This window comes from Dermacentor silvarum, chromosome 6 (assembly GCF_013339745.2).
Source record: "Dermacentor silvarum isolate Dsil-2018 chromosome 6, BIME_Dsil_1.4, whole genome shotgun sequence".
In the NCBI taxonomy this organism is placed as follows: domain Eukaryota; kingdom Metazoa; phylum Arthropoda; class Arachnida; order Ixodida; family Ixodidae; genus Dermacentor; species Dermacentor silvarum.
The window spans coordinates 140,954,130-140,978,728 of record NC_051159.1 but is presented as its reverse complement, the minus strand read 5'-3'; the positions used below and the strand labels follow the sequence as shown (position 1 = coordinate 140,978,728).

General features: G+C 42.1%; 1 protein-coding gene across 6 annotated transcripts in view; it reads right to left on the bottom strand.

Moving 5' to 3' along the window:
• LOC119456101 (signal transducer and activator of transcription 5A-like) overlaps window positions 1-24,599 on the bottom strand; it is a 139,572-nt gene that overhangs the window by 20,568 nt on the left and 94,405 nt on the right. For 4 of the 6 annotated variants that reach the window (XM_037717700.2, XM_037717699.2, XM_037717701.2 and 1 more), the window contains exons 17-18: window positions 20,365-20,425; window positions 9,960-10,085 (exon numbers count right to left, since the gene is read on the bottom strand). In XM_037717700.2, coding sequence (XP_037573628.1) covers window positions 9,960-10,085; window positions 20,365-20,425 — 187 coding nt within the window. Of the gene's footprint in view, window positions 1-846; window positions 9,760-9,945; window positions 10,086-13,357; window positions 13,390-20,364; window positions 20,426-24,599 lie in introns of those variants that run through there. The other 2 variants (XM_037717703.2, XM_037717704.2) reach the window with 2 other exon arrangements.

The following is a 24,599-nucleotide window of genomic DNA, read 5'->3' as shown; positions in this document are numbered from 1 at the left end:
AAGCCAGAAGAAGAGAACACAGAGAAGAGAAATAGTTTGTTCCATTTTACTCTGACCTGCTTCGTGTCAAGGGAGGCGAACCAGCACACTGCACAGAGGAAGGATAAGGATGGTGCAGACAACACTGTAGCCATGGCGGGCACATGCCGCCCATGTTTGCCAATGGTGTAACTACTGCCAAGAGGGGAAAAAAAATAACACCTGTGGCATCTATTTGCATTCCAGCACCTTTAACGCTCTGCAGAGATGCGCACTGTTCTAGCGCTGGCATTAGGTAGCACATGTTCAGGACCAATAGGCCATTTATGGAGTTGAATATGACATGCTAATTGTCGCGCATCTTTCAGTTTCTCTGTCAAAATATATGTATTCCATGACAGGCTTGAGAATCCTGCACTGGGGCTTACAAGTCAGACCAGCAACACTTCTGTGTAGCTCGCACGAGAAGAAAATAAAATAAAAAACTGTTCCTAATAAATTTTTTTTGCTTGCATCAGAGCAAGCAAGTGCTAGCATTCTGCTGAATCAAGGTGGCAATTTGAGGCTGCTAGAAGATCATCTGGCTGTCACATTCCCCACCCACCCAGTTGCAGGTGCTGTGTAGGGTTCCAGCTAGCAAAAGCATACAAGCAATAAACGCCACATGGTTCTTATTCGTCCATTTTCTCATAAAATTAAGGAAGCAAAGTACAGTCTTGCATTTTAATATTGTAAGTTGCTTAAACAGTGTTTGTTGGTGGAATGACCGAGGGAGCTCTTTGCACCCAGCCATGCCACTGAACTACTTAGTGACACCCTGCTTAATAGCCTATTCAAGCAAATCAGTAACGGCAAGTGACAAAAGAGTCAACATAACCATTTATTTTTCAAGACATAAGGCTTGTCAGGAAGCGAAATGTGTAACGATGGCACGCAAGTACAACATAGATGAAGGTACGAAAGGGTTCAAGCAGACATAAAAAAGAAGGAGAAAAATGTACTCTGCAACAAACTCTTAAAAACCACAACAAAACGATGCAAATATACAAGGAAAAAAACAAAAATCTTCCAGCTATATTTGTGCAGAAAACAGCAGCAACAGCAGCAGCAGCCAGCAGATGACAAGGCGAGTCTTTCACTTTGGCAAATTCACACATGTATAACATGTATAACGTTTATATTGTGCACAACTTACATCTAGTACTACACATGTGCGGCTCAGGAGTTGCAGTACAATGATGTGCGCACCACATGCAAGGACGGCAAAACTATGACAAACAACAAGATCAGCACGACTGCGCAGTCATGAAGACTCGGCATGCTCGGCCGTTATAACAGGCATGCACAAGAGAAAGAACATCGATACATCAAAAATACATATCTGTATATGCTGGGAACTTTTACAATGACAAGTGGTCTGCGTCTGCAAGACCCTCAATATGAATAAAGCTCGCTGTCATAGATACTTCTCATTAATAAAAATAAGGCCAAATTGCCCAAGACAAGCAAGGTATATGCTTCAACCAAGACTTGCAATAAGCCCAGTGGGTGTTTGTATTACTGCAGCAACACTTGATAGGATGCATCTTTTTGAAAACCTAAAGGCATCTGCAGATTTTTAATGCACTGCTGCCTGTCTTGAGCAAATTGTTATGGGTGCATTGTCTCACTCAGTACCAAACAGAGCACACCCGTAAGGAGAAAGTGCAGTACACCGATGTAGCAAAACAGTTCACTAGAGTGTCTGCCAGAGTATGACAAGAAATTATGCAGCTAGTGACTTTTAGCTAGGGCTTAGTTTCTGAACAAAACTTCGGATACACCAGATAGAACATTTCCTACAGTGTTCAGAGGCTACAGCAAATCTAAGATGCGGCAGAAAGCGAACGAACAAGCACAAGTGCTTTCGAAACAAGGAAAGTACACAAAACAATGCCCTCAAGGATCACAATCGTGACTGAAAATTAAAAAAGAAAAAAAAAAGTAACAATTATGCAACATTCTCAAAATCGCAGTTTTCTTTTTTTTTTTTTTACAGAAGTCCTAACAGTGAACAATCAATCATGCTCTCAACAACAGTACCGTTTGTTCAACAGCCACACACACACAAAAGAAGATGCAAGACACCTTCAAAACCGCAATTAAACCTCCCTTTCTGCACCTCATCACAACAATATGAACGTTGTGTTTCAAGCAGACGGTACTAGCAACATCTTGAACCATTCTTTGTATAGCTGCACTGCAGGATGCACTTTTAAAGAACAAAACTCATACAACACAGTTACATCTGGCATCTTTGCACGCTGCAGCTTTTTTTTTTTTTTTTTTCCCACTACAACCCAAGAAGACAGCAGCACAGTACACTTAATACTCAGCACTGCTGCTTCAAACACTTAAAGGAAAGCACTTGTAACTTGCAAGCTAAAACTTCGTAACACAATGACTAAAAAAAGGTTGATTCTAGATCAAACAACTATAATCTGCTTTTCAGGACTATGACTAAAAACATGTTTTACACCAAAACTAAAACCTGCCTGTAACACTAAATATAGTTCACTACGTCATGGCACATTAGCCTGCAATGGCTCGCAGAAAGAATCACTGTACCAGCATGCAAGAAAACTGACAGTAGCATTCTCTATTCGGAAACAGAAACACACATAGAAAAGAACGCTAGGGGATGCTTGCAAAAATGTTTACTACGAGAGCGATGACAACACAAGCATTTAAGCATCAGCTCCTAGAGAACTTGGTGTATCAGCCAGTTGTACACGAAGTGCCACATTTTCATGCACATTACCCGCACCAGAAATTCATGAAGATAAAGAAGTAAAAGGTTATACCCATTTTGTACACAGCTCACTGCCGTACAAGCCACACTACACTGAAAAGCATTGAAAGCAGTCTTAACTGAACATGAAAACGAATATCGATTCTGAAAATTTTCTTTGTGCCATACCGTGGGTGAAGTTTTATATGTAAAGACTTGAGCACCGCTTTTCTTTTTTTAATTGTTAATTGTATGGGCTGCACACAACTTCTTTCTTTCGTCCCTCTTCCAAGGGCTACAAAAGGGGGTGCAGGTTATATGCACAAAAATATGGTACAAGGAACTAAAAGGCATAAATCCTGTAGCAGGAATTGCGTAGCTTCCTAAACTGTCACAGAGGAATATTTTATGTTTTTTGTATCATATCTGCCAAACCGTGTACTTTAAAATTCATAAAAATACCGAAGACACGACAAGCAGGGAAAGGAGAGGGAGGGGAATAGCACATATTTCTTCCCCCCTGACTGAGCACACACCTTTTGTGGGATACATACGCACTTTAAATGTGATGGTTTACTTTCAGATGCAGTACACAGGTAGCAGCAAATTTGGAATAGCAGAAATTGACGAGCAACACATCTTTTAGATCACATTAGCTTTCTGTGTTGCCTACAGGCAACATACTACAAATAACTTTTTTTTTCTTGCAAGTTTCGGTATTGAGTACGATGTTTCTAGCTAAATGTGTTCGGCCATAACTGAACGACATGCAGCAAGCGTCATTTGTTGGTTTATAGCAGGAACACAGGACGAGGAAAATGTTTGCCATGCGGCATTCTTTCTTTTGACAGCATGATCAGAGCACGGTTGATGCAAGATCTCCAGCTGCGGCGGTGTCACACATGCAATCTAAAGCAAATGACATGTATACCTATGGGTCACATATGATGAGTGCTGTCAATAAAAATTTCAAACGAAGCCATAGGTGCCTTGGGGTGAAGCCCACTTCAAGTTTTCTGCCTGGTGTTTCTTCACTATTGCTGAGAAAGTTTCTGGAAAATATTCTTTCTTTTCATTGATTATGCTTATTCTCTATGTGTTTTGCACATATAGATAGAATTTTTTTTTTTCTGGTATTTCTATCTGCCAGCAAGCCTTGGCTGCATTTCCCTCACCTAAAGGCATTGTTTGGCATACACTAAAATACCACTGGTGCTTAGTGGAGGGTTAATGTCACGAACAAAGTACTACACGAATGAGTGCATGCAAATATCATTAGGCAAGGGTGACGTCGGCACCTGCAATGCTTATGCCTATTTCTAAAGTTGGTCAAATCACTCCTCTCGGTTCTTATTAAGAAGAAGTTTATCGTGCGCACTGCATGACAGTACCTAACTTTATACCATTCTGCCACACCCACAACTGGACCAGTGTTCCGACTCGAGTCTTGACAGAACTAATCATGCAAGATCATTACTTGATAAACACTGTAAGCTTGTCTAAGATCTCAGGTAAGATTGTCTGATAAGCACCAAGTGTATTGTTAGTGAGGCAGGGGCAAGACTACCACCATTATTCCTGTGCAATCAGAGGGCACCAGGTCAATGATAGTCAATAAAGCTATGTCCATAAATCTCATGCACAAACATTTTAAATCTTGTACAGATGTATGTTAGTATAAACTCATTTGTTTGGCACTGGCAAGCCTTAAAATAAATTCTGGGGTTTTACGAGCCAAACCCACAATATGACTATGAGGCACGCTGTGGTAGGAAACTCCACATTAATTTTGACCACCTGGAGTTCTTGAAAATGCGCACCCATTGTGCAGTACACACTGGCAGGCCTTGCTGCATTTCCCTCACCTAAAGGCATTATTTGGCATACACTGAAATACCACTGGTGCTTAGTGGACCCATTTTTCACACAGTTATTGTCATCATATGTGCTTGCCATTAGTAAGTTTTTTTTTTTTTTTTTGCCACAAGGCACCCCACAATATATAACGATAACACCAAATGTTATTTACTACAAATGATGCAAAATATTCCCCTGTGACAGCAGTTTAAGGTTTTTCGGTTTCTGCAATAGACCAGGAACAGCATGGCACTTGGAATCAGTGGCACTTGGAAACAAACCAGAAAGCAATATGCAAAAGCAACCTTAAATTTCACATATGGAAGGAGAGGGAGGGGGGGACTCTGCAAACGTATATAAAGAGAACACAGTTGCAATGAGTTAGTCTATGTTAAGACACTGACACACAAGCTACTTAAAAGGCAAATAACACAGAAAGAGCTCAAAACAACCTTGGCAAACAATGCATCACAGTGCACTGTGAGAAACAACATTCGGAATAATAAGTCAACTCAATGAATTTACACACAGGAGAATCTAAAACGGAGAGAAAGAGGGGCTCTATCCCAACTTCAATTTCTTTTACGTCTAACTACTATAAAATAAAGAGAAAAGAAAAAAAAAGAAAACATGAATTTTAATCAAATTGTTGTGGTTGCTTATTGTAAAAATTTGCTAGCAGACTTCTCTCTTTTTCTTCTTGACAACTTTACCCTTGTGGAATGTTAGCTGTGCGAAGCACCGCTTCATAAAGCTCATTGAAACAAGCCTCTACGAGGCCAAGAGTCCACCACTTTCACACAAAACAATGTTAGGTGTTTAGCAAAGCAAGCTGAAGACAATAGGCTTGACTACAACTGTAGCATACAGTGACAAATGCCCAAATTTAGCCACTGCTTGGCAATGCTTTCTTTGATTACAAGCAAGATAAAGATAACTGATAATGATATTCCAGTTGACATAAGCACCATGATCAAGTGTGGTATATAAAAATATGTTTATCAATGAGCTTGTAAATATGTGGGTATATTTTACTAGAAAATATCTAATATTGTGTCATGATGTGTCTCTTCATAACCCTCAAGCAGTGCCAGTGTCTAAGCAGTTAAAAAAGCTGGATACACCCAACATGTAGAGAAAACAAGTGACCCAGTTTGCCAAAAATCAAGTGCTGCAGGTTTGCAAATTCAGCTCACCATGGTGACATATCAATAGAAAAACGGTTAACAAGTTGGCACTAGCACTTTTATCGAAGGGTACCCTGCAAGAAAAGGCACTGCTTTGCTGGGTACGCAGAAACTGCTTGCCCAATGTAATGAGCACTTTGCTCAAGCACTGCAGTCATGTCATCTCATGATTTCACACCGCCATCATATCCAATTTAACTTTCCTGCACATCAACTGAAAATTTATGAAGCCAGCAACTCATTCTTGTAGCACACCACATGCCGGTAACTTTTCAAGCTTGAACAGATTTTTTTTTTTCTTTATTCGCTTGGAGACTGGCACACTCCGGCCTCTCCAGGCGAATTTCTAGAAGCAACAGAAATCTGCTTAGAAGAAACTCTAAATTAAAAATTAAATTCTGCAATTCTTCGTGCCAAAACCACATTTTGATTATGAGGTTGTCTTAGTGGGGGAGGACTCCAGATTAATTTTGACCACCAAGGGTTCCTTAACATGCATCTAAATCTAAGTACAACAGCGTTTTTGCATTTTGCCCCCATCAAAATGTGGTTGCTGCGACCGGGATGGAACCTGCAACCGAGAGTTCAGCAGGAGCGCCACACCACAGCCACTAAGCTACTGCGGTGGGTTGCAGACATTCTAAGACTAGCACTACTTTCGAGATATCTGTCCCTAAAATTTGCCCAAAAAATGCCAGTGCATTTTTTGGCAAGATCGCCTGAATCTACTAGAGGGATGTTTTAGGGAAACTTTTAAATGGAACATCAATGCATTTACTAGCACATTTTAAGGATGGATACCTCGAAAGTGGTGCTGGTATTAAGATTTATGCTAAGCAGATGTGACTTCATTTTAGGGCACGTTACAGTTACAACTAGCACCCTGAAGTGAATAATTAGAAAGTTAACTAGTCAATATTTTTAACTAGGATATTGAAATTATTCATTCAGGTAATTGCTGCCCCTTCCAGACATACACATCAAAAGGCTGAACAATGCATCTGTCGCATGCGATTTTGGAGAAAAAAAAAAAACGAATATTCTGTTTGCTAGAACTTCAGATTATCTTTACTCATGCTAGAACGTAAGCCAAGGTGTTGTTGCTCAATGCACTTTGATCTACCCCCATCAGAGTAATGGAAAAAAGACAACCGCTAGACTTCTTTGAATGTTGCATCAGAAGGTTTCCCCACACACCTAAGATACAAAGTGGCATGGTGCAACAGTGGGATCAGAGCAAACAGTACTCTGTTTCAAAATAATAGGCAGTGTTAGTAGAGCAAATGCAAAGCCTCTGTGTATCCTATACCATAGCATGTCTTAGATGTGCCAAGTTGGTTTTCGTTTAGACTCATTCCACTTTTAACAATGACGTACTAATGATGGTCCACTGCTGTAATTAAGACAACCTAACTTAGGCTTAGCCAAAGATACCATCTTTGGTGCAGATATGGCTTGATTAGTGTCTATGAGATAGCACAACAGTGCATAGCTTTGGACATGTGGAATGTTCCGAGATTCCTCTCTGAGAATGCCCCCAAAAAAGATAAGAGGTACACAGGAAGATAGAGACTTGAAATGGTCAACAGTGGTCAGTTATTGCCCTCACATTACTTGTTCTATTGAGGAAAGCAGTTGTTGCCTCAACGAATACAAGTCCCCTTGTCGGTATGTTGATTACAGACATCCCTCATTCAACCACTTTTGAACTCTCTTAAAATGTGCATGTTAAGGGCAGTAGTACGTTTTGTGTACACAAAGGTGCACAGCTAAAATGCCATACTAAATCTGTCTAATGTGGCGTTGGTAGGCGTGTTTCTGACACTCGGGTTGAAGTGCCCAGGCAAGTGCAGATGACGCCAACGCAGGGACGCATGCTGCACAGGGAGATAACCGGGTGACAGCCGTAGCTCCCACTCCAGTGCCATTTTATTGTGAAACAGAGTACAAGCGGTGGCCCAACTGCACTAGCTCACACTGCCCTCAGTCAGCAAGGAGGAACTAAGTGTAGACAGATATAAGCACAAGTTTAAGTATATTTCTGTGTGTATTCTTTTCATTCTTCAAAGCCCTTTGCTGTCGTCCCCCCCCCCCCCCCCCTTCCCGTATTTTGATGTCTCAATGCATTTTAAGGCCACAGAGGGTCTGCATTGCATACAGTCAAGCCCAGATACATCGAATCTGAAGAGGATCACAAAAACGTTTGACATACAGGTAAATTCATATATAAAATTAAAAAATTTTATAGAGAAATGTTCAAGGAGATTTTACATCTGTTCCATATACACAGTAATTCGTTATATGTGGGTTTGATATATCCAGGTTCAACTGTATTTGTGCAGATATGGTAACAGGTGCTTCATTTGATTGTTTCTCCAACTTCTATACACACTTCTGCAAAAAGTGCTACTTATTTGTTCTTGTAATGCATAATCATTAGATATATGTGTTACACAGTTAAATGGGTTTAAAGAAAACTATGGTGCCACATACTGCTTTTCATAAATTGCTCCCTCGTCTCCAATGCTTACAGTCGTGGTTGAGAAATCTACAAAATAGACATCTGGGCAGGCGGAGGTGCTGCTACTAGAGCAAGTCACTGACAGATTTAAAAAGAGGGTGAATATTTTTATATTCGACTTGAGCATCCATCCAAGAGTCTAAAATTAAGTACTGTTCATTGGTAAATCACTGTTTAATATTAGAACATTCAATCACTGTGACTTTGAGTAGTCACCTCATACTCAGCTCTTCTAATAGCTTTTCTGTGCAATGATGGCTGCTAAAAAAAGGTCAACCTGCACTGCTTATGTCAATCAATGACGTGCTTAGGTAGCGCTACTGCTTGAGTAGCGCAGTAATGTTTACTGAGTAGTGAGCACAAAACCAGCTGTGCCTTGAAGCAGTAAATTACACTAACTCTAGCATAGCATGTATATAAAAGCATCCCAATTTTCATCTGCTGCCTCCATATGTAGCAAAGATGATCTCTTACTGGAAAACGGATGTATCAAATGTCACATGAAATTTTTTGGGGGGAGAATGCTTCATACTTAATTCAATTTCCCATATTTCCTTAGTTACCAAGGTCCAAGGACTGTAACACCAAGGACCTGATGTTACATTGAGGATAAGCCTTGTCACGCGAAGCCAACATCTAATTGTTAAAAGATGCATTCCTTCTCTGTGCACAAAGGCGAAGAACACTGACACAATGCTGTAACCTCACTAGCCAGCATAACGAAAATATTCATCACCACACGAAGACAGCTCACAATCACGACGCAATAAGTGGGAAGCACCAATACTCTCGTACAGACACAATGTACAGAAACATTTACTTACACTAAAAATGTGAAGAACGCCGAAGAAAGAAATATTTCTTTAGGACAAAGCTGGAGCCAAACATGCACCGTTTGCTCAAGAAATGTCACCGCGAAAAATGAGCTCTGTAAATATAAAATAAAAGGACAGCTGCTTAGAGACGAAGTTAAAATTGAGAAACAAATACTAAATGATGAGGTAAAGAACAGTGAATACAAGCAAAAATGGGAGCTATTGTAAACAGTAAGCATTGTAGTGCTTTACAGTAAACCACAGCAACAGAAGAAAAAGAAAAAAGAAAAAGGAAAGTCTTGTGGGAGACATACAGCCATGTCTCTGCCTTGTCACACTCGCATGAACAGATGAAAAAGTGGGTACGGTGGGTAGGCAGACTCCTTGGCAGGCAAGCAACGCTTGAAACAGCATCCTCGCCTTTTTGTTTCTCTTGTTCACGAAAACTCGCCTTTGCAGGCTTCCGGGACAAGCTGAACACGTGCCGCTCTTCAATGAGAACCTCCTCGTGCTGCACGTTCTTTGGTGTTCCAGGAGGTGAAAGGTATATGCCGCTTTCAAGGAGAGGCCAGAGGGTCACCGAGCCACCTCCTCGGGGTCCACAAAGTTGACGGCAGCACCTTCTTCTCGCTTTTGGAGGAAGGGAGGTTGGGGGAGGGAGGGAGGGAGGGAGGAGGGAGAGTGATGCGAGGAAGGTCAAGGGACGGTTGTGTGATGAGGAAGGGCCAGATGACCATTGGATGTACGAGAGGAGAAGGGAGGTGCAAGGGAGTAGGAGGGAGAGTGACGAGGACAGGCAGGCAGCAGGCAGGCAGCAAGTGCACACTTACTGCATGGCCTGGTCAAGGGAGGAACCATCGTGGTAGATGCTCGCTCCAGCGTCTGGTGAGTGTGGATGGAAAAAGGACTGTGGCGTTGACGGATTGCTGTCCATCAGGTTCAACATACCCGATAGCCTGACAAAAGAGGGGGAAGAAAAAGGACATCCAAGGTTAAAAGCTGTACCTGTAAATCGCACGTGTGGTCCACCTTCAGTACTTTGTCTCTTGCATTTACAAACTGTCTTGCATGACTTTGGCATACAAAAGTATTTTACAGCAATGAGAGTTCGTAACACTGTAGTACTCAGCAGTAGTATTCTTTGTTATAACAGCACAACACAATGCATTGCTAGCTGATGGTGCTTTTCCATAGGCTGCCATGGTTCCGAACACCAACTCCACTACCAAGAAGCTTCCTCTGAGTGGAAAGCACTTGGCAATATGCTGTGAGCCTGTATCTTCAAATGCTGCCACTGGCAACAACGTTGCTGATGCTGTAGTTGATCAGTGGGTTTACTTGCAGAAAAATCCAACAGAAGTGACCAAACTGCATTTTCATTTTCTGTTCTAGTGCATTACAATCACATTTTTATTTTGACAATTTACCAGTTATATACCGGGCACGAGACACCACCTCTAGTAGCTGAAATATTGTCCTACGTTAGTCATTTTATCACCTACAAAGGCCTTCTTTGTAAAAGCATCAGTCTATTGCTTTTGTTAGACTGAATGTTACCCATTAGTGTCCTTTTAGTGCTCCATTTTGAAAGCTACAGAAAAGAAGAGGATCTCAACCCTGTTACATACAGTATCCTACGAATTTGCTCACTGTCACATGGCTACAAAACATGGCTGGTATTGAAGGACGTTCACTAAAGCATGTGATACGCTATGCACTATGGTGTCATCCGTCAGCTGCTTGCAATACACTAGAAAGGTCTACATGTTGCAAAGTAATAGGGTCCGCTGTACTAACTATAGCCTTGAAAGTGTGGGCATTACCAGAGTCGTATGAATCAACAGCCTTCTTGCAGGCCTATCAGGCAACACACACGCTTGTCCTATTGCAGGTATTATGGTTTCTATTCTGACCAATGAGTCCAACCAGACCATCCCAGTAGGCATAAATACGTGGCATGAAACCAGACTACTGGCATGACACGAGAATCAAGCACAAAAAGTGCTGTTTCTGAAAGGTGAAACCAGAAATTCATTGCCTAACAAGACACAAAAACAACATGAACAAAAAGCATGTACAAAAGCATGTACAATAAGAGCATGAAAGTATGCTTTGCCTTGAGGCTGGATAACTTCCAGTCTTTGTGAACGTGCCCATGGCTGAGCTTCATGTCTCCTCTAAGAACATACCTAAGATCATCCATTGCCTTAGAATGTAACCAAGTTTACATCATTGATACAAATATGACTAATGAAAGATAGTCTGGAAATTAATGAAATTTCCCCTGCAACATCGACACTGTAGCAAGCACAATTTTCTCTTGCACTTTATATGAAGACGATTGATTGAGTGAATGCTTATCCCAACGCAGCATCTCTGCTGTGAGATATGCCATGGAGAGGGGAAGTGGGCACCTGATTACTTTTCACCACCTGGGGATCTTTATTGCGCACCTAATTCTAATAACATGCAGCAGTCATAGCTAGTAACTGAAGCTGTGACCTTGAGTACAGCTGCGGAATGCTATAAGATAGCGAGACACTTTAGGGCATGTTGCAAGACTCTTGACAATGACAAATACCAGAAGCGTGAATTATTACAACAGCTGCTCCATGCGAAGCCAGGCAACTCGGCTAAATTCAGTATGTCTGACATCTTGCTGTTAGTCCCGGACAGGATGTACACAACAAGCACTTAGTGATTGATCCTGAGCCTACTCAATCAACAACAGCAAGCTACACGAACATCACAAGTTTACATTACCCGATCGCACATTAAGAGGAAACTTTAGCTTGGGCCCAACTCCGAAGCCACCTATTCAAATAAATGTAAAACACAAAAATAATTTTTTGAGATATCCCCTGGGCCGATTTTAATTAAATGTGTTGATTTGAGAGAGAAAGATTCTAGTGACTGATGGAAGCGGAATCCTGTTTTAACAAATTTCTTTTACAAAAATTGTTGAAAATCATTAAATCTGAATAAAGACAGAAGCACTAAGTTTACAAATTCATAACTCTGCACCCAGAACAGATATAGCAATTCGGTAAACTGCATCCATTTGAAAATCCAAAGTGGACAAATGTGACATTAATTTTTATCTTACGTGAATTTGATACAATGTTTACAAGGGTTTTGCAAAAGTCGTACTCGCATATTAGCGGTGTATCTAATAGCCATGTACAACACATTAATTTTGTCCGCTTTAGATGTACTATTAGATACAATTTGAAGACTTGTGATATCATTTTTTTATTGCCGAGTTCGAGTTGTAAACATGATAGTTATGTTTTCTGAAAATCTGTGGTCTTCCAACAATTTTTGTAACAAAATCAACGGCCCAAATCAAAAATCCAACTTCCAACAGTCACTTGATTTGAACTTTTTCTTTTAAATGCCACATACCTCATCAAATTATGTGCAGTGGTTGCCGAGAAAAACTATTTATCCTTTCCCATGTATTTAGATAGGAGCCCCCAAGCTAGAGCTTCCTCTTAAGGCATATAGTAAAAAACATGAAGGGCCTCAATAAGCACAGTGCCAGCAACGTTGCACGATATGTGCGATGCATCACAAAAATTTCTGTCCACAGGCTTTCCAATCACACACAAGCTTCAACATGCAGGGGAAACATGTCTCCAGACAGCCACATAACAATGCAAGTAGCCCGTCAGCAGGGGCGCGAGTGCATAAAGGTGCTCTTAACATGCAGACCCAAAGCTTACGATAGTGCATAAGCTGTTATACTTGCTTGTGCAAACACTAAAGCAATCTTTAAAATTAAAAAGAAGGAAGGATAATGCACATTTTCACTTTGCTGGGTTGTAAAATTTAGACGTAGCAGAATCATAACCTCAGAAATTTGTAAGTTGCTAAAGGCAAGCTGCCTCATTTGTCAAATGTGACTATTGTAGCCTTGGCTAGTCTGGCAGTTAGCAATCAAATGGTAGAAGAGTGCCCAACTTCGACATGGTGGTAAAGGCACCTTCTTCTGCTCCAAAATTGAAACAAACAACTGCTTAACTCAGCAGAACAATGGACCTCCCTAGCTGCTACAGATTGCAATTCTGCATTCGCTGTGTGTAGAATGTCACACCGGTTCAACAAGCATGACAGCATGTGAGGTTGGCCGCACACAGGCGACGACGTGTGGGTGCTGCTACATGTGCAACTATGCAAGCATTTTTTTCGGTGCACCCAAGGAATAACCTTTGGAAGGAGGACTTACATGCATGGCCTCAGACAAGAAATATACAAAATCTATAAAAAGAAAAAGAGAAAGAGAGAGAAGGAGGTTTTGTAGGGCAACAGGTTGACATTAGTGGGCTTACAAAATTAAAACGACAGCTGCCTGGAAACAGCTCAATTTAAAGATTGAAAAAAAAAAAGAAAGAGGAGGGAGAGAGAGTGACATCCATGCACAGACACTTTCCAAACAGGCTCAGGACGCACACAGACGTCACAAATAAATCACAGTGCAGCCAATTTGACCTAAATTTCTGTGGCTGGGAAAGTGAAAAATTCCCAAGAGGCCAATTTCTAACTTGGTATACCGAATGAGAAAAGTACGAGGCATCAGACTCCCGAGTCTTCTTACCAGTGCCTCGCTACTCACGCTTGATTGTTGAGCGATCCATGTACTAAGTATAATTTGTTAATTTTTCCTTTGGCACCTTGCAGAAAAGCGACAGAGAAGATTATTTCCCTTACAATTTCAAGTTTTTGCTGGAACAATGACATAGCCTGTCGACTTAGTGAGCACTTGCAGCAAAGCTGTACACCAGTGCTCACACCTGAAGAATGGTGCCTACCACCCCCAGGCCCTTCACATGTTACTGCATAGTTCAGATCTTAGCAACCAGCATTGACAATCAGCCCACCACAAATATACCAATGGTGACTAACAACCCTTGGGCAGCTAAGGAATATAATACTGTATATCACACTAGTGCATGAATTGATTCTTAAAGTGACCTTAAAGAGGATATATTAAGGAGGGACACTCCACTTTAGAGTGTTTTTTTTTTTTTTTTTTAGTATTAGGTGTGTGGGAAGCTGGTCACGTGGTAGAGGTAGAGAGGGCATGGGAAAGCTTAGAAGAGCTCTCCAATATATATATATATATATACATAGACTACCGTCAGATGCACTTCGGCAGACTGTATGTCAAGTGAGCTCCTGAACACTTTGCAATGTGGTGAACGCAGTTTAAATCATGGATCTGAGACTTCAAAGAGGTGCGCTGTAATGCCTAACACATTTCTCTTGCATTTACTACTAAATCGCCACTGAGTTTCTTTACGGGTGCATTTCGACATTTTAAAATATTTTAAAATTTAAAATATGTAATTGATTTTTCTGTGTAACAAGTAGTTTTGAAAATAATAAGAAATAACTTTGAAAATTTCTGTAATATTTGTTCACATTATAGGCCTACTGCATTATCCAACTGTCTACCTTTCTGACAGAAAATATATTAGAAAGGGATAAGTAGAACCAGAGGTATCGTTACTCTAAAACTGTCACCATCAAAAATAATGTTTTCAGAAAGTGAGCAAATACATTTCCCTACATGTTCATAGCGATTATGGCAAAGGCAAAATCAATGAAGGGCGATACAGGAGTCCAAAAATAAATGCTTTACACCAACCTGGAGCACTGTCTCCCCTTAAGTTAAGATCTATCAACCAATTAACTATTAATTGATGCTGCACTTTTGCAACATGAAAAAGCCATTCTTGGGATGTGTGGAGGCTTAACAAGCCAGAAATATAGCAAGATGAGACAGGTGGCAGCACAGCCTGCCTTTGTTCTCACACCAAGTCAACGTGATGTGGATTGTGACACTGTCAACTAAGATTTAACCAATTGTTTTTCCATAAAGAAAAACTACATTTAGAACAAATTGAAGTTCTGACAAAAAAAGAGAAAAGAAATGGTGCTCCGGAGGCCCTGTTTACAGGCACATGCTCAAGTTTGCACCATGTGAACTTTAGATACAATATTCTCTCAATGTGCTAACTCAAGAAGCTCACACACATGGTTCACTCATAGGTATGCAATTAGTAGCACTTTTACAAACAGGCACCACTAAACAGTTGGTACTGCCACTTGTTATTTTGTGAAGACACATCAGAAAGGACTTATTTATTTTTAGCAAGTTTCTCATTTGCTTGGTTTTTATGCTTGATGGTTTTATGTAACCACCAAATTTAGTTGTGGGCACTCACTGGCACTGCTCACTTTTCTCATGGCTATGCAGTTTCAGAAAAATTTCGAAGATAAATATGGTAAGTTATGTGAATTTTACAGTGTTCAAGAAAAATTACTTATTACAGTGTATCCACATACCTAACAATAAAGCTAGTCCAAGTGTCCAAGAAATTAAGAGGGCTGTGCTCCTACCCAACTCGCCAAAAAAAAAAAAAGATTTGACCGGCTCAAGTGCAAAGCAAGAAAAAAAAAAATTGCCAAAATGCTTATCAAAGTTGACACACAGTAACACACACAGTGAAGCGGACGAAGATCACACAGGTGCAACCTGATGAGGCCCGCATGACTGCACAAGCCAAAGCACGAAAAGCTCCCATCACAGATGATGTGGCAGTGCCTTGGGCAAGTGAGAAAATCTAGGGACAAGCACACAACATGCAAGTTCCCCCCTTTATTCAATATTGCAACCGCTGAGCTGCAATGCCCAAATGGGTAGTGTAAATTATTTTAACTTCTATCAAAGTATGTTTTACTTAATATTGATGCACATACATTACTGCACAGCGAAAGCACAGTAATGAGGTCTCACTGTAATAGCTTCAGAATAATGGCCTTGGGACAGAAAAGGTTATCTAAGGAAGTCTTACAAGGCTGGTTTGGAAATGCAAGCAGATGCAAGACTACACAGCTGGCATAAACTATATTTAAGAGGTACTGTTCCCAAGTTGCCAGTACAAGCAGCTTACATTCATTAAAGGGGCCTTGAACCACTTTTTATTGAAGTGGAGAAATGCATCTGAAGGTAAAATAGGGTAGCTGAGAAATGCTTTGCTGCAAAAAGTACTTCAATACATTCAGTAGAAGCAGAGTCATTGGAAATCAAACACACTCTTTGTGGTGCTTCCGCTCCTCCTTCAATGCCTTGCACTGCGAAGGCTACGGCCAAGCGAGGTGTGCCCACAACGCTCCACCTAATAAATGTCCCCATGGTGCGCAGTTCAAGTTTGATTTTGGATGTTCACGTGGACGCCACTACTTCCGATTTTCGCCCCTTGGACGAGCAAAACATAAAGCCCATCCATTCAAAAGCCCCTCTTTTAGCCAAATGCGGTTGTCCTCAGCAAGGTGCAGTGTGCTCAGCCACTGCGAACATCGCGGCGGCCCGCAGCGACCGCGATGTCTACGCTACATAGCAGACCGCAGCTACATGCAACTGTAGTGTGTATGTGCAGCGTTTGCTTCGTGCACGACAGGGTTCAAGTGTGTGCTCGCGCTTATACGCTCGCCTGGCTGTGGTACGTGGTGTGGACCGGCTTTGTCCTGCACGAGCTAGACCAACGAATAGTACCCAGATCCAACTTGAACATTTTGAAGCGCTATCAATAGCTCAATACGAAGCGAAGTCTGCTAAGGCGTCTAACCAAGAGCGGCAAGGAGTGAGAGTGTGCTGGCAAGTGTACATGTGGTCTGATAAAGTTCTGTGTGGTTCGAGGCTAGTTGAGTGTTCACAACCAGTTAAAATTAACGAGACCCAATGGCTACGAGACCGGCTGAATGTGAGCAGACAACAGTTGGCTTCTTCTGGAAGTACGTAATTGTTATTGAAATTCGAAAGCGGATTTTTGCTTAGTTCAGCCTGTTTGTTGAACTTCGTCAATATACACAGTAACAGTAGGAAGAAGCGCACTGACCCAAACACCCTTTTTGATTGATGTCAGCTATTGGCCAATAGCAGTCGCGTATGGGAATCTGCTATAATTACAAAATAAAGTGGCAAGAAATGAGTAAGGAGCAGGCTTCTGTTGAAAAGAGAGCATTTGAGAGAAAGGTGACTTCACTCTCTGCTTGCGAGCTCCATATGCCGCACATGACTGCAAAACTTGGCTGGGATGTTCAAAGCAGTGTATGCTATCCGTGGACTATGTTTTTTTCACCAAGCTCGAGGGGTAGTTTAGGACCCCTTTACGGTAAATAAGTGTAGCAGCCACTAGGCCCCCACAGCATCCGCCTCATATGAGAAAGGTACTGGGGTCGAATCCCAGTGCCGCCGGAAACCCACCGGTTTTTCTAATGGGTAGAAATGTTCCCTGGCCTGGTGCTCAGCTACCCATGGGGGTACTCAAATCACAAGTGGGCCCTGTAGTAATTTCTAGGTGTGATCTCCGGGCGCCCCTTGTCCGACCACAGACAGCCTTTGTTGCAGAACATTTGCAGTTGTGAGAAACAGACTAGATCCACCACCAGGTACCTACTGGTAAAATAGGTACAAGTGGCATTCTTGGCCACATGCTCAGCCATTATGAACTTCAATGCTTGTAAAGTGGCATTCCTCCAAGGCCTGAGGGCGTCCCCACCTAATTGGTGCTTTAGGACACGACATGGAAAAATTGCCACTTTGGAAGCAGCCCAGCCCCTCCTTGTACAGGATTTTGATGTGACCATGAGGTTCGACGGCATTTGCATGGCACGGGCCCCTTCCCCAGGTCAACTCACCCATAAAGAAAGTCAAGTGTTGGGCAGGGGGACGTCTGTGCCTGTCTGGGTAACCGGTGGAAAACTGGTTGCAACATAGCTTTGAACCCGAGTCCACCCATAGCGTATGATTTTATCTTTGATTACTTATGACTGGTGCAGCTAGGAAACTACAAAAAAAGCACAGAACCTGGTCCGAGAACCAGCAGTCATGCAGGACAGTTGCGCAAAGCCTTATGCACCATGCACCGCTTTGTTTTCCTTGTGCTTGGCCCAGAAAGCAAGTCCTTACCTTCCTTACTTCTTGCAACTATACTCCTTCCCACTATTTCCATGCAGTGCAGTAAAAGCTAAAGGTCACACATCAGCCAATCAGGAACCACAATTGACTGCAAGTCTTGGGAAAGGAAGAAGAGCTTGACTGTTGCCAATTTTACTGTGATACTTCCATTCAATTAGTGTTGCAGGCGGGATGATTAGCAGTGAACAACGACAAAGACATCACAGCTAGTTCTCATTGCTGGTTGAAAAACGGCACCCCTTGCTTTCATTCCAACGTAGGAGTGAGAGAATAGTGATTTTTGAGACCCAATCAAATACGAATCAAATAGTGCCTGAAGCAGGGTTCGTACAAGTCTCAGAGAGAAATTCAAGGATATTCAAGTACTTTCAAGGCCCTGACAAAGGTTTTTCAAGGGTACAGAGTGGCATCCCATATAGCAATTTTTTACTATAACAATGTTTCCTTAGGCATAACAAGTTGGTAAAATTGGCACTTCATCATATTGAAATTAGACATTTTATGCAAATAAGTACAGTCGCTGACATATTTTCCTTGCACGGAAGGGGCCATAAAGCTCACGGAAGGGGCCATAAAGCTTTTCGCATTATCGCACAACCAGAAAAAGAAATGAATTTCATGAAGAAAAAATAATTTTTTTTTTGAATTTGAGAGCCTGCAACCAAACATACGCTTTCATGCCATGTCGATATCTTTACATTGATGGTACAAAACGAAACTTTCGCGTCCACTCCGCCTACCACGGTGATAGCGTCACCCGCAGTGGGATGAATTTGTACCCGCCGCAGATTAACTTCAAAGACAAAGCGCAAGAGTCGCTTGAAAAAGCAAGAGCGAGCCGCCGCACCAGCTTTTGTGCCAAGAACCCAATGCGGCAGGATTTCGCCGCAAGAACGTCACTCGCTTTTGGGCACGCCTCCAGAGAGGAGGAGGCGTGCAGCATAAACAACATGGCAAGGGGCTTGCACTAGCACGTGCACCGATGTGATTTTGAATGCTATGCCGTTATCTGATCACAGTTTGGTGATGCTTCGTTACGCGTTGCTGATTGCTGATAACGGTTCACGGTGACGTTTTACCTTTCAAACATCGCATTTTTTTTTTCACTCGAAGCAACCTAGATCTCTTGCGTGACTGCGGCGGGACCATGATGTTTAAGACCTTCGCAGAATGGCGACATGCTGCAGTAGTGTCCGAAGTTTACGCTTCCGGCCAACTAGAATGCTTCGATACGGTCGTGTCCCGCTGGTAGTAAAATACATCACAAGCCCCCGAATAAAAAATGGTGGCTGAGTTTGCAGTATTAAAACAGCTATACACTGCAGCATCTCAGTTGTTTAGATGGACCTTTCTAAAAGAAATTTGCAGCCAGGCGCGGGAACGCACCGGGAACAAAAGTGGCACTGAAAATCTGGTTTTTGGATCAAAGTTGCTGCCGAATGGAAACTGCTTGACACCAGCTTCAGTGGGGTTCATTTTTGATCATTTTTAAATGTGAGTCCATATATAACGAACTACTGATATTTTGACCACTTCTCGCGGAACTGTTGAATTCGTTATAAACAGGTTCGACTGTGGAGATTTACTGGCCTCATGCTGGCAATTTCTTATGTGGCATCCATGCACCCATCAGATGGACAATACTTTCCAATTGGGGATACCTCCTTCTAAACACTGAAGGCCTGTAATAACCAAGTGCTTGGCAAGGTTTGTGCAATGCTTATTTTAACGCCAGGTCCCACACAGCTGCTTTAGTCATGTTTATGACAGGCTGTCTGGCCTTGGAAGCCAGAGATAAACACCAAAATATATCTGCGGTATTCCTACTTCCACGTTGCAAACGCCTATGGTACAAGTGGTCACTGACGCATGAAACAGAGCGACATATTTACAGACTAGACAAATAATTGGGTTTCTGTTGGCACCGGGATTCGCAACCATTACTTGCGATTTGCAACACTGGGACATAGCTGCATCGAAATGCACAGACTAAGACAAATGCCAACAACCAACCTTAGCAAACCTGCCCTGAATCATTTCAGCATGGGTACCATCCTTTGCCAAGTGCATGCGGAATTATGTGCACAGGTCTGGCCTACAATATGCTGAAATATAGTAAACTAATAAACCCGATTAAACTTGATTACAGCACTAACCGATTAATCAGAATGTTAGGATATAATAAAATTGCCACAGTGTTGTAACAATTAAGGGAGAGAAAAGAAATAAGCCATATTATTATTACTCACCCTGGTATTTGAGTGACAAGGACTGGCTTGACATAGCCATTGCTGATGGCAGGCTGGGTGTCTGAGGAAGGAAGAAAAAAAAAATTTAACTGCACTGACATCCAATATGGCAGCAAAAAAAGGCTATAATGCTAAAGCATGTACTTAAAAAGCATTGACAAAGCATTTGCAAGAACTAAAGCAGTACTCTCTCACAGCTTCAAATCAAAGCATGGTACTCAATAAACAAGCAAAATTCTTTTTTACTGCCCATAAATGATAATCGTGAACATGAAAAAGTACGCAAGTCCAACTCACATGTTGGAATCTAAGTGAAGCAAAACATTATTAAAGCGGCTATTTATATACTTTAGAAGTAACGGTGACGCTTACAATTCTGTTTATTTCATCCTATGCAACATGCAATGTCATGCCATGCTTGTGTTTATCTAGAACAAAGATCACGTTTTTATTCTCATCCAATTTTTATGTTTATGCAGTACACTGCTCGAAAGCTACGCCGAAATCCAAACTCCAAATTAGGCGGATGCCTGATTTTGTCCGCCTGATTTGGATTTGTCCACAGCTTTTATTATTAACCTCAAGTCTAATGTTGCCTTAACCACTGCATTTTATTGTACAATATTGTGTTGTATTAGGGATTAAATGTATTTCTTTTGTAGTTCATAATAACCTTAGGTGTAATGTTGTATTACTGTCATTTTTAATATTGTGTTGTATTATGCACATTCATTATATGTATTCTTTTGTACTATCAACCATCTGTATTTTTACATATGTATAATATTCTTCCCCCCTACTCTAATGCCTAACAGTGGGCACTGGAGGTATGCAAGTAAATAAACAAATAAATGCACAGTGTGAGATGTCTACTATGCAGCAATGTCACGAGGACAAAGGCAATGTATGATGCTTGTCGAGGGAAGAATGGTGATGACAGGTGCATGCACAGAAAAGTATGACCCGCATCAAGCAACATTTAAGGACTGTATATCGCTTGTGTCACAGAGGCATATACCCTATCTTGAGGACTGTCCAAGAACGAGCACACGTTCAGTGGCCCATATTCAGTGGCACACACCGAATGGCTAAATCAAAGAAAATAAAGTAAATCAAAGAATCGGATAAATATTGCTACGTCTGCTCTATGCAGACGACAAAAACAGCAACAGGAGTTTTAGCATACTCCATCTTGTTGTGTGGAAGATCTGAAGATGAAGAAGATAGCTTTATGATTGATCTCTTAAACAAGCTGTTTTTGTAATATGTGTCCCTAGTCTCCTGTTTTCGGCCCACAGTGACTGTATAATTCCCCATTCAGAGATACCTGCGAACTGTCATCACATGTTCAGGTTTTACATAGTAATTAATTTTTTTGTTATGCAGAACAGGTGCGTGCATACTTTATATAAGCACGTTCACTGGTACTTTCATTCGGTGTGTACTATATTATATATAACAAACTTCAATATAACTACATTCTCAATATAACAAAGTATTTAACTTTTCATAACTTCTTGTCCATAGAACACCATCTACAGTAGACTTCCATTGATTCGACTCTAGCTAATTCAATTTTTTCAGTTGATTCGATCTCGACCGAAAGTCCCAGCCGGCGACCATGCATTTCTACAGGCCGAAACTTTCGTTATTTTGATCCTAAAATTTGACCAGCAAACATGTTCGCACCTGACCCCTATGGAGACCTGCATAGCGACCTCTTTAGCGCCTGTCTCGGCGGAGCTTAGCAACAGTGAATAAATCTCCCATCAGAAATGCCCATTTTTGGCCTGCGTAGGAAGATTTTCAAGCACTAACTGTGGCTAACAATGTCTATTATGGTATTTAACTAATTCTAACGCATTCCCCCCCCCTTTTTTTTTTCACGAAAATAGGGCCAAAAATGGCCTGCACGGTGCAATCAAAACGAAACCAAAGCTGCCTTTGCCTTCAAGATGTTTGTGTGCTTTTACCACATAACACATGTATTGCACTGAAGCTGACCTTAAAACCGTGTGGGGAAGCTGACCGGCCGTTATGGTACAACACATTAGACCCTTGCTCATTTTTCTTTCTAAAAAATCAGGTTCACGTTAGATTTGCAGTTTGTTTAGGAGTTTCAATGTCATTTCTACGTTAATTTTCAACTTAGGACCCACATAAAGTTTGCACATGCATGCTTCGGAGGCGTGTTAGAATCGGGCAAATACTACCAAATGAATCAGCGATGTGTTGTGGCCTTTTTCCTGCATCTTGTTTAATTTAACCTGCCTGATAATTCGATCAACTTTGTCGGTCCCATCAGGGTCGAATTAATGTAAGTCGACTATATCTAGAACCTCACTATAACAAAGTATGTTTATACATGATTTCAATACAGTCAACGTCCGATTTTCGGAGTCCCTAGGGGCCGCGAAGATGTCCGAAAAATCGGGCAGTCCAAAAAAATGAATGCATGCCTTTTACTGCCTCCAAAGGCCTGCCAGGTATATCTGTGCTTGTACTGTGATAGGAGACAGCGAGTGCACGCGTGTATACTTAAGGGAAACATACCATGTTCCGTGACAATTACCCCTTCAGACTCTTGGTATGCTTCACTGCGTAACACTACTGTATTGAGGTGAAGCTGACTTGCAAAAATTGGCATTGTACAAGCCACGCCGTGCTTTCCAAACTTCCAAGACACTGGCGAAGATTACAAAGGTGGAGTCGGCGCCATTGCTGACAGCGGCGAATTGTTTCAATTAAAAACACGACATAGAACAGAAAGAAGCATGGCAACAAATGTCGAAGTAGCTAGGCCTAGCGCTGCCGCAGTGGTGGTAATGGCTGCCAGCGGATCGGCATGGAAGGGTGCCGGTTCAAGGAGGCGAGATAATCAAAACGGTGGCGGTGGCGGCTAAGATTAATGCAGATTCAGATCTGCGATAATGGCAAAAAGTCCGGAAAATCGGACGGCAAAGTTTTTTTGCGTCCGAAATTTTAGACGTTCTTATACATTGACTCTATGGGTACGCGGCAGAGCCGCAAAGGCATCCGAATTATTGGGCATGTCAAGGAATACCGTATTTACTCGCATAATGATCGCACTCGCGTAATGATCGCACCTCTAAATTTTGTCGTAAAAATTCGATTTTTTTCCCCCGCGTAATGATTGCACCCCGAACTTGCCGCAGCGATATGTCGTGTGCCAAGTCTAGCTGATGATCATCATGTTTACCATCTGTCGACCGTTACACAAATAACTCTTCAAGACTCACCAAGTGAACTGCACAAACCAAACAGATTCCTAATTTTTGCCAACCCTTGGCGGAAACGTGCCGTATTAGCATAGCAGTAAACACAAATGCCGTAGTTTTCACAACATGCCTGCCATGTGTTTCTACATCTGTGGCAGCTGAACGCGCCTATCTCTGTTTCTGTCCTCTAAAAGCGGACATGGCTATGCTGTTGCCGCAAATTTACCGATTTAAACGAAATAATTCATTATTTCGACGGAAGAAACTGTTTTCACGCGCGTGACGCACTCACGACCTCCATGACTCACGAGGAAAAACGCGATCGCTTAGCTCCGTCAGCCGCCATGTTTGTTTTGATCACGTGGTTTTGATATCCCGCAGTGTTACAGCGGCAGCCGCCTGTTGGTTGACTTGTTGTCATCCCGCAGCAACAAGCTGCCGACGTGTTCCCATAATTCCTGAAAAAGCCGCGTCTTTTCACCATTCCGTAACGTGGTGGCGTGCTTTGGTGTTGCTTGTTGGAGTGCCGGTTCACGATGGGGCGATACGCGAGTTTCACTGCCGCATTTAAGCTGAAGGCGGTTGATTACGCGCTCGAGCACGGCAACCGCGCTGCCGGCAGGCATTTCAGCGTCGACGAAATCAGAATTAGGTACTGGAAAAATCAGCGTGAGAAGCTCATGGCTACCAACAGCACGCGCCGGGCTTTCCGCAGACCGAAAACTGGCAAGTTCCCTCACGTTGAGAAGGCAGTCCTAGAATACGTGAAGGACATGCGCAAAGACGGTTGTGCAGTGTTGTTAGAAATGATACAGACGCAGGCACGCACAATTTCCCGGAGGCTGGGAATTGCCACAAAGGACTTCCGCGCTAGTTCCGGCTGGACGACACGCTTCATGCGGCGAAACGGACTATCACTGAGGCGGCGGACGTCGTTGTGCCAGCGACTCCCATCCGCGTACGAAGACAAAGTCATCGACTTCCACAGATTTGTGA